General features: G+C 35.7%; 1 protein-coding gene across 1 annotated transcript; it reads left to right on the plus strand.

The window, feature by feature from the left end:
* The first annotated feature begins 1,552 nt into the window (after positions 1–1,552).
* On the plus strand, positions 1,553–17,002 carry rgmb (repulsive guidance molecule BMP co-receptor b). Its single transcript, XM_073841004.1, has 3 exons — positions 1,553–1,990; positions 7,528–8,054; positions 13,061–17,002. Exons 1-3 carry the CDS (start codon positions 1,885–1,887, stop codon positions 13,733–13,735), a joined length of 1,308 nt encoding a protein of 435 aa, XP_073697105.1. The 5' UTR covers positions 1,553–1,884; the 3' UTR covers positions 13,736–17,002.

The raw sequence follows: 17,002 nt of genomic DNA on the forward strand, positions 1-17,002 counted from the left end.
GCTGTCCAGCACAGGAAGTAGGTCTGTATTAATGTCTTGTAAAATGTTGTGGTCTTAGTATGTTATTGCTATAAAGCAGCTGATGATATCATCCTATAATTGGCTCACCTTTTTTGTCTGTTTCTCAATATGAATTTTCCTATAAGATATGCATCTTAATTACACCCTTATGACTATTTATATCATCAATAACCTGCATGTATAAGTCCATAAAATAGTCCATAAAAAAGTTTTTGTTAGCTTTCGAACTTTGACTTTAAGATTTTTTCTTTTGTGATTTTTTTGTTTGTTTTAGTTTAGTTTTAGGTTTACAGTTTAAGGTTTGTTTGAAAAGAATTTTGGATTCTTTAAATTTAGTTATGAGAATTTGAAAATGATTCTAATTTTATTATACCAGAATTCAAAAACAAAAATTTAAAATACACTACCAGTCAAAAGATTTTGAACAGTTTTTAATGTTTTTGTTTTAAAGACGTCTCTTCTGCATTTTAGCCTGCATTTATTTGATCCAAAGTACAGCACAAGCATCAAAATTCTGAAATATTTTTACTATTTAAAATAACTGTTTTCTATTTGAATATATTTTAAAATGTAATTTATTCCTGTGATTTCAAAGCAGATTTTTTGTCATCATCACTCCAGTCACATGATCCTTCAGAAATCATTCCAATATTCTGATTTGCTACTCAAAAAACAATAGTTATTATTATTACGTTGAAAACAGCTGAGTAGATTTTTTTCAGGTTTCTTTGATAAATAGAAAGCTCAGAAGAGCAGTATTTATCAGAAATAGAAATATTTTGTAACATTATAAATGTCTTTATCATCACTTTTTATTAATTTATAGCATCCTTGCTAAATAAAAGTAGTCATTTCTATAATTTCGTTCCCAAAATAAATAAATTAATAAATAAAAATTATACTGACTCAAAGCTTTTGAATGATATAGTGTAAAATGTTACGAAAGCTTTTTATGTTAGATAAATGCTGATCTTTGGATGTAGGCTACTCAACTGTTTTAAATATTGATGATAATAATACTAATAATAAATGTTTCGTGACCAGCAAATCAGCATATTAGAATGATTCCTGGAGGATCATGTGACACTGAAGACTGGGGTAATGATGCTGAAAATGTATTATTATTATTCAAAAAAATATTCAAATAAAAAAGTTATTTTAAATAGTAAAAATATTCCAAAATTGTACTATTTTTGCTGTACTTTGGATCAAATAAATGCAGGCTTAGTGAGCAGAAGAGACTACTTTAAAAAAAAAACATCTTACAGTTCAAAATTGTTTGACTGGATCTATAATCATCAGTGTACTTTGTATATTTTATCCTGATAGCCAGCTGAGTTTGCTTTATTCTCAAAAAACACCTCAGGACGACTGCATCTATTTTCTCCCTGCTGAAAGTGAGAGCTCTGCTGTCAATCTGCGGCTGGGGTGTATGGTTTGGGGGCGGGGCTTGTGTGTCAGTGTGGGCGGGGTTTCCGCTAAACTCTGGGTTAGGTTGATTCACTATCGATCATTGGGGAAAGACGGGGCTAGATTTCCTTGTGGCGGAGAAATCTGATGTGTAGGCAACATGAATCGGGCGATTGCGGGGCGCAGATTAATTTTAGCACGTTAACAGAATTCTTTCGGACTGATTGCCTTCACCGAGTAGATAAACGAATACAAATCAAATAGCACTTTTCCTCCCGTGCTCCAGGAAGAAGTGCTTTGGATCGGACTTGCCAAAATCACTACTTTGTTTCTCTTATGGACGGTTTGTGTTCTCTAAAAGTAGTCACGTTTTAAGAGAGTTACGTGAAGTTTGGAGAAGCGAGGCCCGATCTCTTGACCCGTGGAGTACTCTTGAGTCTCTCGGATGGATGGATGGGTATGGGGAGAGCAGGATCTTACTACCCCGGGGCTGAGCGCCTCATCTCTCCGGTACTACATCTACTAGTGCTGTGCACCCTCTCCTCTCTCACTCACATAGGTAAACACAGTCTTATCACTTTATGTATGTATTCATTGAACGCAAACATGTGAAATACACATTAGAACATGTTTAAAAAGTAAATTTTGTCTTGAGGGGGCGTCAATTCTCTCTTGCATAGGCTGAATATTATTGGATTTACGTGCTGACATTATGGTTAATATTAAGGTAACGTTATTTCTTTACAAAAAAAGTGGATTCTAGTTGTTTATGTGACAGTTTTACAGTCTAAGGCAGTGTCTTTCATCCGTGTCTACTTCTTGCACACAATTATTGTAGCTTTATTTCTAATAAATAGTGCATTGATCTACGCGTCCCTCATGCGCTTCACTGGATTGGTTGCTTTTCAAAGAAAATTAAGTATTTATGAGTGATCATAATATTAATTAATTTCACATTGTATTCATTTGATTCGGTTTTATTTGTTGTTGCTTGTGTTTTTGTGATGGCAGACTGTTTAATGGTATTGATAAATATTTTAAAAACGAAATAATGTGCTGCTCAGTTATAGTAAGCAAAATGTTAGTTTGTTTATTTGTGTATTTACTAATCCAGTTGTTTTGGTGCCTTTGACTAGTTTGGACAGTCCTAAATGGCTTTGTCGAAATTGGGTTACTTGAATACTACCCATTTGGTGCCCTGTTTTCACTTGGCACCTTGTCAAGTGCTCCACTTTGGGTGTCCTGGCCGTAGACTGTGTTAATGCCATTGTGAATTAAGAGGATATGGAATGCTGCTGGGTGTCCATTGAGCAGTCACACCTTCATAATTAATTTAACATGGACCCCGGGCACCCACGCATTTCACTATTCTTCAGTGAGGCAAAAAATATAAAATGTCTCAATCTAAATATGTTTTTAGTTTTTAGTTTTAAACATCATTTCAGGAGAAACTAGGAAGAAACGGAATGTTCCATAAGTGTTAAGTAGTGTGACCATTCCAAGTGTCACTGTTCTTTTCATACTCTTAAATGCGTTAAAGGCTTCAGTTTTCTACAGCTTTATGTTCGCTTTCCTTGCAGCTGGAATATAGTAAAGTTTTAATATAACATAATGTAAAAAGATAAGCGATATATTTTAACATGTGGTAAGGCAATAATGTAGAGATAAGGATTGTAGGATTTAAGGAAACATGCATACAAAACTGCATGCTTGCTGTTCTTTGATTTCATCTTTGACTATTAAATCTGGCTGTATTGTTTCTCAATTGGTTTAGTCCCAAATATACATCTACCCCTCGGTGGTATTTGATTGGATTATAATCTTGGCAGAAGCAAGAGACAGTTGCAGCTGTTCAGATTCTTTTTTCTTTTTTTTTTTCTTTTTTTATTCTTTCTCTGTCTTTTCTCATGTCCGGAATATAGCTTTATTGTTTAGTGACTGTATAATTTTACTGACTACCTCTAAAAAAGTGCTTTTTAAAACTTGTTTAGTAGATGCTTTTGTGGTTTACTGACATAAATCTTACTAGTACTTACTAAAATTACTACACCAGGATTTGTCTTATGCTGTTGCAAGGTTACAAAATGCTTGAAGTTACAAATAAGAACAACAATTAAAAGCTGACAAACCAAAGTATTAAACCAGATTCCAAAGTTCAGTGCAACACAGTACGTGCTCTGAATTTAAGGCTGGGGATGTCATTTAGACATTGAGTCTTGTAAACCGCCCCCCTGCTTTTTCCAGATCTTCACGTTGACTCCTGGAGAAGGCGTGGGCCTGTTGACCTCTCTGCCCTGGCCAAATTCCACATCTTGAAATTTCACTCCGCACACACTCTTTGGGCCCCTCTACAGCTGAGAATGGCTGCTCAAACGGCCGGCCACCCTGAGAAAATATTTCCAACGACTTAATAGCAACAAGGGTGAGCACTGTGCTCGAAACGAGACGGATCACCCCGGCAGCAGGATCGCAGAAATGAACAGAGCCTGTGAAACAAAAATTTGATTATATGCACTGTAAAAGTTGTTTGAATCATTTTTTTAAAAATGACTTTACTATATTAGAGATATATTAAGATAAAAACAAAATATATAAATATTTTATTTACAGAAGGTTTGTAAAGTTTTTAGGCTTTGCCTACTCTTTGCCTACCCCTTCAACGTCATGGAGAGAAATTCAAATGATTCTTACTGATTTCTGGCATTTCAGGGATTAGGTTTAACATTTGTCAGCACACTGAGACATTCTAACACAAAGTGTGATTTTTTTGTTTCTCCCCCTTGTCTACCAGTACTAGCTTAGGATCTGCTGCCCCCAACTGGGGGTCCCCTAAGACGTTCCTCGCATGTGTTTTGCACAGAGGATGTAGTCAGTAGGATATAAGGAAAATCAATATATTCTGCTCTTTCTGAGTCAATTCTACTGCTTTGAGTCACTCGCACCAGGTTTTAAGGGGATTGTTAAATGACGAGCTAATTGCATTTCAACAAGCGACCTGCAAAAACAACTCAAGTCCAGGATTGCTGTGAATTGGATTAGTCGGTGGCAGATTTGTCGCTTTGCTTCATGTACTGAAAGCGCACACGTGTGTATTTTACGCTAGTCTGTATTCACATAACACCCTGTTCCTGACAAAATATCATAAATTTGAAAACAGACAACCTTCACAACATCTCACGCCATCCTGCAACAAAAAACAATGGAGGCACATGTGTTCGATGGCCGACGAGGTCACATATGGCCTCTATGAAAAAGCTCTCTGTTTCTTTGTGATATGTAGGACATACCTACTTAATACGGTTACTTTGCGGTTTCAAACCCTCGCTCGTTTACCCGGGTCACGATTCTTTATTTTTGACCATACTGCTGTTTGTTGGTCCTTCAGCATGGCTTGGTGAGCATCTGCTTTGAGCATCCGCTCGGACTATAAATGGGAATGTGCCGGAGATGGCTTTGTCTTGCATGCCTTGCCAAGTATTTGAGTTTTTTTGTTCTGGTACAGATGTCACTGGAGCCTTGCCTGATAAAACACAGCAGGAGGTGGATAGGAGCGGGGACTGCCTTTTCCCTCTCCCTTCCAGCCAATGTCTTTCTAGCACAACATCAACATGGCTTCAGCCAGGCTACCGTATTGTCTTACAGCGTGTTACTGAAACACAATCTAGCCCGTGCTTTGTCATGCCTCCTTCTCCTGCAGCGCAACGCGGATCGGCCGATCCGCTACAGCACTCCGCGTCATCTGATAATCAAATCAGATGCATTTGAATCCGCTGCGGTCGGAGTTATTGGCGTGGCAGGCAGAAATGGGTGGCCCTGACTGTGTAAGATAGAGTCATCACAAGCGTGTTAATGGAGAGGCTGCAGCTGATATCAGATTAGGATGGCCTCTCTCTGAGCTAATGCAATTGGGCCGCACTCAAAAGTGAGGCATTAAGACTCTAAGTGATGCAGTGTGGAGGCTGTTGTCCTTTTCTGGGAGATGTTGTTCTGGTTGTGCCGTGTCATTGGCGGCTAGTTGGGGGGGCGGTGCGTGGCGTGATGACAACACCTTGGGCGTATTTTCCACAACAAGTGTGTATAAAACAATAAAAGTGTTATTGGATCAACTCCAAGCGAAGGAGCATTCAAAGAAAACACTTTTAATTGTTACTCTCGTTGACCACACCCTATTAACGCTTTAAGGTAAATAGTTGCATGAAGTTTGCATGCCGTGACTCTTTTGTGCTTACTGGCACATGTGCTGGCTTTTTGCAGATGGCAGCGAGGCCAGAAAAGCCTCCTGTGCTCTTTTTTTCGCATTTGAAGTGCCGTTTTATTTGATTTTATTGCGGCCATAAGCATTCTCCTTTGTAGATAACAGGAGGTTTCACACGCTTGTTGAGCCGACTGTTAATGTTTCTAGACCATAATGTAAAACACACATGGAGTCACGCCATGTGGAAACGCATAGTCCACAAGCACACCTTATTATGGTTAAGCAGTTTAAACTGGTTTGTGATATGAGTCACAACAATGGATGCTAGGAGATTTGAGTTTGTGTTTGTGCTCCTTTGTTTTTAGTTAATGTGTTGAACTGGTTAAGTCAGTGTTCATTTAAATGTCTAGAAATGTCTCGAAAAGTTTGCCAAGTTCTTTGCATTCATGTTGGTTTCGAAACAGTTTGAAACAGTTTCGTACCATTTTGAGGAAATATTTCAGTTTGAAATGTTATGTTGTATAACAATCAAGTTAAAAAAAGTAATAACATTTTCCTTACAATGTGAATAGATATGAATTTACACGCAAAAAAATTATATAATTAAAATAAATATAAAAATAATATAATTTTAAGGTTAAGTGTATTTTATGAATATCATGCATTCACGAATTTTTGAAAATATCATAAATATACTTTTATATGACATTTTGCAATCTGAACTGTCATTAAATGGTTAAATTGTCTGATATTTTATAAGGCTTATTGACCTTGAGACATTTATAGATCCTTTCTATGATATAATTTCCTTTATTATGTATATTTTACATGCATTTTAGTTGTACCACATGACTTTATTAGTTGTACCACTTGACTTAATAAGGAGTTATTTTAAATATGATTTACATTAAAACTTTTCACTGTCCTTCATTGTTTTTTTGTTTGTTTGTTTGTTTGTTTGTTTTTTTAATAAGAAATAATAAAATCAGTTGTCAAACTAAAAAAAAAAAACATTAAAATGAAATTTAAATTATAAATATACTTTTATAACATTTTTATAACATATGACATTTTGCAACCTAAACTGTCATTAAAAAGTCAAATTTATTTTATGAGGCTTATTGACATCAGACAGTCATGAGTCTTTTCTAGGATATAATTTCCTTTTTTTATCATTTTTAGGGCATTTTGCCTGTACCACATGACTTTGATAAGCAGTTCTTTCAAATATGAATAATATTACATCAAAACTGCTTGTCCTTCATTGTTTTATTTTGTTTGTTTTTTAAATAAGGAATAATAATAAAATCGGTTGTCAAACATTTTCTTTTTGACAAATTGATATCAGTAAAGTTGTATCATGCTGATTTAAATATGTATGTTTACAACCTGAACTAACTGTCAAAAAGGCCAAATTGACTGATATTTTAAAAGCCTTAAAGCCTTATTGACCTTGAGACAGTCATGGATATAATTTCCTTTTTATATATATTTTTATGAATTTTTTTGTACCACATAACTTTATTAGTTGCACCAGATGACTTTGATAAGCAGTTATTTCAAATATGAATAATATTACATCAAAACTGCTTCTCTGTCCTTAATTTTTTTTTTTTTTTTGCTAAACAATACTTGAAAAAATCATTTATTAATTGTAATTGAGGTAAAACATTCAATTAATCAAGATTTTGATTTCAGGTCATATCATCCCGCCCTATATTGTTGATACTTGTATGTTTTTGTAAAGTGGTTTCTTCTTAAGCAAATGTTATATTATTGAAAGTGATGTACTGAAATGATACTTTTAACATTGCCATGAATATAGCCATTGTTGCTGATATGGCATTAAAACATAAATAAATAAATCAAGTTTTCTGAAGATTCTATATGTCGTTTTTCAGGTGAGAGCCAGGTCCAGACTCCACAGTGCCGAATCCAGAAGTGCACCACTGACTTTGTCTCTCTCACTTCCCATCTGAACCCTTCACTGGATGGCTTTGATACTGAGTTCTGCAAGGCGCTGCGAGCCTATTCCGCCTGCACCCAGCGCACATCCAAGAGCTGCAGAGGAAACCTGGTCTTCCACTCTGCCATGCTGGGCATCAGTGACCTTATGAGCCAGAGGAACTGCTCCAAGGACGGGCCCACATCGTCTACCCATCCCGTCATCCCCATTGAGCCATGCAACTATCACAGCCGCCATCACCAAGCATTGCGGCCCGGGACAGGGACTGGGGCTCCAGAGCACCCACGACCAACCTACCTGTTCTGTGGCCTGTTTGGAGACCCTCATCTTAGGACTTTCAAAGACCATTTTCAAACCTGTAAGGTTGAAGGGGCATGGCCCCTCATTGATAACAATTACCTGTCAGTGCAGGTAACAAATGTTCCAGTGGTATATGGATCCAGTGCCACAGCAACCAATAAGGTGAGTTGTATTCATATATTTTCTATAATTATTTTGTCTTTTTTATGTCGAGAATTATTTGTTAATTTCTTTGAAACATATGAAACCATGATCCGCACTCACAAAAATAGTCTTCTTTTTAGCGTTTTATTTAACATTACGTTTGTGTTTTGTCCTGCTGGTGATCAATGCAAAATAAAACACTAAAAATAAGATTTTTTGTGAGTGCGGATCATGGTTTCATTTTTTAATTAATCTAATAGATTGACGCACCAAAATAAAATTTTAAGTGACAAAAGAGCATGGTGCAAACGGCTTTGTGGAACTGCATTAATTTCTTTAACAATGTAGCATATTTACAGTTGGAGTCAAAAGTTTACATACACCTTGCAGAATCTGCAAAATGTTAGTTATTTTACCAAAAAAGAGGGATCATACAAAATGCATGTTATTTTTTTTTATTTAGCAGTGATCTGAATAAGATATTTCATATAAAAACTTGATTCTAAATACTGTGTTTTTACCTGAATGACCCACAGCTATGGTTCAAACACTCACTAATGCTTCAGGAGAAAACACAATGCATTAAGAGCCAGGGGGGGGGGGGGGGGGGGACTTTTTCTTTTTGAAGTTCACGGTAAATTTCACTTATTTTTACTTCTGGGGAATATGTAAGTATAAGTATCTTCTGTAGCTTATAAAGGGCATGTACTAAATGAAAAAAATATGATATTTAGGCAAAATAAGAAAACTGTACACATCCACATTCTGTTCAAAAGTTTACAGCCCTGGCTCTTTATGCGTTTGAACCTTCAAATACACAAAAATGCTGAAAAACCAAAGAATCTGTGGGACTTGAAGGATTTTTCTGAAGAACAGCGTGCAGTTTAACTGTGCAGGACAAACAAGGGACTCATAAGCAACTTTCACTAAACAAAAAAACGCTGTGGATCATTCAGGAAAACTTTTGAACAGGGTCATTTTTATAATTTCAACTATTATTTTCTCTGTTGGACAATATGTAAACATTTTTTATGTGAAATATCTCATTCAGGTCAGTACTAAATAAAAAAATAACATGGATCCCTCTTATTTTGGTAAATTAATTTACATTTTGCAGATTCTGCAAGGTGTATGTAAACTTTTGACTTTAACTGTAGGCTCGACACACCGTGAAACTTTGCTCAGAGTATCGCCTGGGTCTCTACACATGAACTCGAGCATGGAGAACATTGTTTGTGTACACAGAGTTTACTAAAAAGAAAGGTTTTGAACAACTCACTTACACTGTTTGTGTTTCCGCTCGCAGCCGTCTTGCCAGTCAAGAAGTGTCGATCTCCGAATGCGAATGAATGGACTCCATAGGACGAAATATTAAGCTTATATGAGGCTCTTTTTACAACTAGAAGGTTAATATTGTTTTTCACTTGCGACAAAACAACGAATTAGCTGTGCATTTATATGGAAATATGCTTTAGGAGCTATCCATCTTTACTCTTCTCGCATTCGGAGATCGACACGTCTTGGCTGGCAAGACGGCCGCGAGCAGAAACTCAAACAGTGAAAGTGAGTTCAAAAACTTTCTTTTTAGTAAACTCTGTGTACACAAACAATGTTCTCCATGCTCGAGTTCATGTGTAGAGACCCAGGCGATACTTCGAGCAAAGTTTCATGGTGTGTCGAGCCTTCTTAGTGTTGTAAAAATATAGATTTTGATTCGCTCAAAGTTATGCCCCTAGTACTCCCATTCACCGGCCAATGACCACAAAATGAAATCACGGTCAATCTCAAAAACTGCTCGTTTGTCGTAATTATGCTTTTAGATATAAGTTTGTCTCGTTTACAGTAAAAAAATAAAACAGCCCAGGCATTTTGGCAATAGTTATCCTTTAAGACTGGATTTGTGGTCCAAGGTCACATATTAGTATTTAGTAAAAAAAAAAATGCTTGCACGTTGTGCAATGTTGCATTGTTTTTATCTTTGTTGGAAGTGTATGATGTCTCTATATATAAGACTATATGGATAAGATTATCAGAAGGAGCTGCAGAAAGCAGATAAGACTTATAACTTTCAACTTTGACCAAGTATTCACAGGTGCAAGTTAAACAAAGCCAACAGCTCTAGTCTTATGACTAACACTTGTGACCGACGTGTCTGTGAAATTCTAATATCATTAATGACTGGATAAAGCCTGCTCTGTGGCGTGACCCATAATAAGGTGACTTTGAAAGGAGCCTCTGTCTTCATTTTTCCAAGTGTGGGGCTTATAGTCAAACACTCCAAACAAACTCACACCCATTTCAAATGTGCTGATGCAGAATATTGACTGCAGGCGGCATGTTTACAGATTTTTATAACCTGAAGTAGAATATTACAGCCGGCATTTGTCAGATACTCTCTTTTTGTTCTCAAGTTAAAGCGGTTGAGATCATCTATGGACAGATGTGACTTCAAATGCTAAGTTTGGCCACCAGTGCTAATTACCTCTCGTTTGACCCCTTGACCTTGAAGGTGGGGAGCCAATATTAAACATTTGCAAGTAATTATTAGCACACACTGCTTAACTGAGGCCTTTTCAGCTGCCTCACCTTATGGCCAACTGGTCATCATTTTTCATCCTTGTCCTGTGTACAAAGCTGCTATTCATCCGCCGCTAATGTAACGCCACACTTCTTGTTAGTCAATGCTTTTGCTTCCCACAAGTCTTAGAGTTTCACAGTAAAAGGACTGTATACAGGCTGCATTTTATGGCTAACACTTGCAGGGCGAAAGAGTTTGTGGATCTGTAAATACATGTAATATTCTAAACAACTGCCGTATACAGATCTTGTTTTATCACAATGACGTAATTCTCATTTTCAGACTCGGGCATAAAACAACTTTTGTCTTTTACAGGTGAATTATGTTATTCTTTTCAGCGTTAATAAACTTCAGTCCCAGTGTAATATGCAGAGAGTAAAAGAGACATTTGTAGGTTGATTGCTTCAAAAACTAACACTGTGGTGCAATCAAAACATTCCTGTTTGTTTGTGCATCTTGACCCAACCAACAGAACAACATTGACTCAACCAATGGCATGTTTGTTTTGTTACTATCTATTTGTCCAACCGACAGCAGATATGGAGAGTGTTCAGGAAACCAGTTTGAAAACAGTCATTATTTTTGCAATTCCTATTTGTTATTAGATTAAAGATGCTAAGATGTCCACATCAAAAGAAATTTGCAAAAGTGATTTTATGTCCATGAAAGCACATTAAATGTCAGTAAAGTATGTTTAAGGTTTTAAATAGGTTTTTGGAGAATAAAATGTCAAAATTGTTACATTGTCATTCAGTGTAACACAATATTTATGTAAAAACTCAAGCAACATGCTTATTCTGACTTGTGCATTTTAAAATATATAAAAGAGCATATTAAATTTTATTGTGTTTTAAAAGAGTAAAACAAATGGGCAAAACCTAGGATAGTGGCAAATTTTAAAAACAACAAATTACTGTTTTAATTTGTGTTTTAATATGTCATACATTGATTTTTGTTGTAAAGATTGTTACACTGAATGACATTTTAGTGGGTGTCTTCTGAAAATTAAGGAAAAATCTATATTTATTTTTTGCTCAGAAAAACAAAAATGCATTTACATTAAACAGAAAACCTTTTAATACTTTTAGGAAAAACATCAATTTAAAGCAGTATTACAGTTATTGTTTTTATGCTTAAACCCTTTTTCGTCTTTGACCCTATTATTACCCTAATGGTTCTACAGATAAATGGCACCTTTTGGTGGGTCTTAATAACAGTATTATTATTAATAATATTAATAGTGCATTTTTTATTGTTGCAATCCAGTGATCATTTAGTTATTATGTGTAAAAACATGAAATTAAATAAAAATCAATTAAACATATTTGTTAACAGTTTCCATTTGTTATTACAGAAATAAGAGATTGACTGGTAAAATAAAATAAAACCAATAAAATACAAACCAATAACTTCTAAATGTAATCAGGTTTTATTTTGGTTCTACAGATAAATGGCCCCTTTTAGTAGGTCTTAATAAAATTAATAATAATAATAATAATGCATGTTTTTATTGTTGTAATCTAGTGATCATTTAGTTATTGCGTGTAACAAAAGAAACAATAATTAAAAATAAATGTAATATTTGTTATTTACTTATTTTATTGTTGTAATCTAGTGATCATTTAGTTATTATGTGTATAAAAAAGAAACGATAATTAAAAATCAGTTTAACACATTTGTTGTTATTACAAATTAAATTATAATAATGAAACCAATAAAATATAAACCAATAAGTTTTAAATTTAATCCGCTTTTTTATTGGTTCTACAGATAAATGGCACCTTTTGGTGATAAGTTAGTTATGTATAAAAACAAAAGAAACAATAATATCAGTTTAACATATTTGTGATCCATTTGCATTTGTTATTACAGAGGTAGAGATAAAAAAAAAACAATAACTTTTACATTTTATTAAGGTTGTTTTTTATTCGTTTATTTATTTTTGTCTACAAAAATGGGCACCTTTTGGTGGGTCTTAATAACACTATTATTATTAATAATACTGCATGTTTTTATTGTTGCAATCTAGTGATCGTTTAGTTCAACTTATTTGTTATCAGGCACCTAAACAAAAATGATTTGTATTGATATTGGTCATAAAAAAAGCGATATTACAGTAGTTAATCTTGGTTATTGGTGCAGATTATTTGCACTTCACCATCAAAGCTGCAATAAATGGTAACACCAGATCTTTTCTTCTGAACTGTAATATATATTGAAGTGTAACAGAATATCGAAAAAGAATAAAAGTTCAAGCAGATTACATGACTGGTAAAGTCCAGCAGTCTGTTCTTTCACCAGAAGATCCAGTTGTGACAATGTAATTTAAAAATCACCAAAAAAAAAAAAAAATGGAAAATGGATATGGTGATTATCCAATTCATGTCAACGTCAGTGTTTTCAGTAAATACTGGAGTTTAACTATTCTCTCTGTGCTTCTTTTAAGATCACAATAATCTTCAAACCATACCAAGAATGCACAGACCAGAAGGTCTACCAGGCCGTAACAGACGACCTTCCAGCCGCCTTTGTGGACGGCACCATCAGCGGGGGCGACAGCGAGACTCGCAGCATCTGGATCATTGAGAAGTCAGCGGGTCGGCATGTAGAGATCCACGCCGCGTACATCGGCGTCACCATCATCATACGCCAGCAGGGCCGTTACCTGACGCTAGCCGTGCGAATGCCGGAAGAGCTCGCCATGGCCTTCGATGAAACGCAGGACCTGCAGCTTTGCATGAACGGTTGCCCCACGTCGGAACGCATCGACCAAGAGGGGCACCTTCAGCTGCCCATGCTGGGCCTTCAACAGGCCAGCTTTCAGCAACAGGCGAGGGTCGAAGCCCAAAGAGGGGTGTTCACCCTCGAAAGTGCCTCCAGGAAATGCAGAGAGCAACTGGAGGTTAAGGACATCTATTTCCACTCCTGCGTGTTTGACCTGCTCACCACAGGAGATGCGAACTTCACCACTGCCGCCTACAGTGCCCTGAAGGACATGGAGACTCTGCACCCCAAGAGGGAGCACTGGCATATTTTTCCTAACTCAGCCACCGGCCTGAGGCCGTTTTCATTGCTCCTCAACGCACTGCTCACCGGCTTCCTCATCACTGTGCTTTTATAATGCGTACAGTGTTTTGATAACTGTTTCGAAGAAGAAAAAAGACAAAGCGAGACTGTAAAAAGTCAGTACTCTGGGTAAAGAGTACTTTGTATATACTGTCCGTGCGGAGAGTGAATGTTAGAATACGAACCTTCATTAGACTGTACATTTTGTGTAAATCATTTTTTCGAGAGAGCTGAATATTGTAGATTTTTGTGAGTGAATTTTTCGAGATTTCATGTTTTTTGTCCTCAGGAGAGGAAATCTTAATGGAAGCACTTTATTTTTTATTTTATTTTTGTTTTTTGCAACTAGAAAACTACAGAAGCCCGTTTCAGCTGCTGAATAAAAAAAAATAAAAAAAGGAGACTTTTTATCTCACAATTCTGACTTTTTCTCAGAAATGTGAAATATAAACTGTCAATTTGAAATATACCATCGCAATTATAAGAAATAAAGTCAGAATTGCGAGTTTATATCCCGCAATTCTGACTTTATAACACTCAGTTGCGAGTTATTAAGTCTGATATAAGACTGAAAAAAGACAGGAGAGATATTCTGAGAACCAGGCTTTTTTCCTCTTCAAAATTGGACTTTATAACTCATAATTCTGACTTTATAACTCACAATTGCGAGTTTATATCACAAAATTCTGAGAAAAAAGGCAGAACTGTGAGTTTATATCAAAATTCTGAGAAAAAAGTTTTGTGAGATTTGTGAGTTTGTATCTCGCAATTCCGACTATTTCTTGCAAATTCTGACTTTATAACTTGCAATTGCGAGTTTATATCACAAAATTCTGAGAAAAAAGTCAAAATTGTGAGTTTTTATTACGCAATTCTAAAAAAAAGTCAGATTTGTGAGATTATGTCGCAATTTCTGACTTTATAACTTACAATTGTGAGTGTATAGCACAAAATTCTGAGGGGAAAAAAATAAGAATTACAAGTTTATATCACAATTCTGAAAAAAAAGTCAGAATTGCAAGTTTATTTCACGCAATTCTGAGAAAAAAGTTTGATTTGTGAGATTATATCGCAATTCTATTTATCGCAAATTAAGACTTTATAACTTGCAATTGCGAGTTTATATCTTAAAATTTGGAGAAAAAAGTCAGATTTGTGAGTTTAACGCAATTCTGAAAAAAAATAGTTTGAGATTTGTTTATATCACAATTCTTACTGTTTCTCATAATTGTTAATATCACACAATTCTGAGAAAAAAGTCAGATTTGTGACTGTATATCTCGCAATTATGACTATTTCTTGCGAATTTGGACTTTATAACGTACAAATGTGAGTTTATATCACATAATTCTGAGAAAAAAAAGTCATTTGTTTGTGTATATCTCTCAATTCTGACTATTTTTGCAAATTCTGACTATTTCTTATAATTGTGAGTTTATATCATGCAAATCTGGAAAAAAGTCATAATTCCGTTTATATCAATTTTGAGAAAAAAAAAGTCAGAATTGCAAGTTTTTATTTCACAATTCTTACTATATTTCTTGCAATTGTACATTTGTATCATGCAGTTCTGAGAAAAAAAGTCAGAATTGTGAGAGAAAAAGTTGCTATAACCTTTTTTATTATTATTTTTTATTCAGTGGTGGAAATGGTCTTCCATAGAAAACAGTGTTCCGCGGAACCAGTGCTCAATAATCTTACACTCTGCGCTTTGTCATTTCTGTAGGTCTCTGTACAAATGGTACTTACCTCACCATCTTGCTCTGTAGAACCAACATTTTTCACAATGTGACTGGCGTAGTGATTGTGTGATAGAGGTTTAAAGAAGGATCATGTTGACTAGACTTTCACTTTATCTGTATTTTCAGATTTTCAGTTCTGGTACTCAGCTGTGGAGTCACAAAAACAAAGTGAAGAATTCAGGCGAACGCAGCAGACGTAGGTTAAAGTGCACTTAAGTCAGAAATTCAAATTGTGTTGTATTGGAAGGTCGGTCCATTTTATAAATGACAATCAGAATTTCTTTTGTTTGGTACAAAGTCTACCTAATGTACGAACACGAAAACATCAATCCTGTAGAGTGCGTTTTAGAGACACCAAAATATTTATGCTAAAAGTTTCATCTAATTTCATAGTGAGTGACTCTCATTGAGTGAACTGGAAAATGGACGTTGCATAAGTGCTAAAGTGGGCCATGTCTCATTCCTAGTCGCGCAAGCGGACTTCTAGAATGGCTTCTCGCAAGATTACATTTATTAGCTTTGTCCCTTTGCCAAACAAATATTGACTATCTGTTCAAAGTGTTAAGTTCCCTCACGTCCTTGTTTTATCCTTGACCAAAGATATGACGCAGACGCAGCACGCATATCAGATCTTTTGCCTGACCCTATACGTTTTCTTTTGCCAAAAACAATGGTGTGGTATTGTCATGTTCAGCAAGCCAGTGCCATAAATCCACTCACCTGACTTGGTTTTACAAAATCAAAAAAAAAGGCCCTGCACGCATTTTAACAGTTATCCCGTCAGCCCAAAAGTGCAACTTGAGCCGTGGTTCTTTTGCTGAATGCACATCAGCAGTGATTTCATTCAGAGAGCTTTCAAAGCAAATGAAGGATATTCAGAAACACTTATGTCTCTATTTGCTTTGAGTGTGGCATTTGACCTGATGGACACACAATTCATTTGACGAAATCGAATCGTATACCTTCTGGGCCTTGCTACGGAAGCCATGCCGACACTCCTGATACGCACGTTTCAAAACCAAGACTTGCTACTGTAGAGACGTCATTGTTTAACTACTGCCAGTGCTGAAGAGCTGCTACAATACTGTGACAAGTGTAATCGATTGTATTTGGAACACTGGGAGTTGCGCAGGCGGTGATTGGCTGGATCCGAATGAGGATCGTTTGATTGGCCGAATGGCCTAAATCAGTGTACAGTGGGATTTTTTTTGTCCCCCCTTGAAAACCAGAACAAGGCATCAGAGTGCAATTAACTAACTGCAATGGAAAGCCTTCATCCTGTGTTTTTGCATTTCGCATTTGATCTTGTGATCTCTTACTTTTGTTGTGAACATTGTTTTTGTGAAGAGTGACTGCTCAATGTTTATACTTAAATTATTTATGAAATATAGTGTCTTGTTAGAGAAGTTAAGCTCCATACTCTTGCTGTTGAAAAACGTTTGAGATGTGATTGTACTGCCACCTAGTGGGTCACCATTGTTACATCAGTGTTTTAGTATTGTACGGATGCTGTTTAAAAAAAAATGAGAAAAAAAGGAAAAAAATGTGTTATTTAAAACAATAAATGAAAAATACTTAAA

Source organism: Garra rufa, chromosome 5 (genome assembly GCF_049309525.1).
Source record: "Garra rufa chromosome 5, GarRuf1.0, whole genome shotgun sequence".
Lineage (NCBI taxonomy): Eukaryota > Metazoa > Chordata > Actinopteri > Cypriniformes > Cyprinidae > Garra > Garra rufa.

What these genes read in the sequence shown, in the direction of transcription:
- rgmb (XM_073841004.1), top strand. Translation starts at nt 1,885, where the DNA reads ATGGGTATGGGGAGAGCAGGATCTTACTACCCCGGGGCTGAGCGCCTC. An exon ending in CTCCTCTCTCACTCACATAG is followed by an intron (nt 1,991 to 7,527) that starts GTAAACACAGTC and finishes GTCGTTTTTCAG; the next exon opens with GTGAGAGCCAGGTCCAGACT. An exon ending in GTGCCACAGCAACCAATAAG is followed by an intron (nt 8,055 to 13,060) that starts GTGAGTTGTATT and finishes GCTTCTTTTAAG; the next exon opens with ATCACAATAATCTTCAAACC.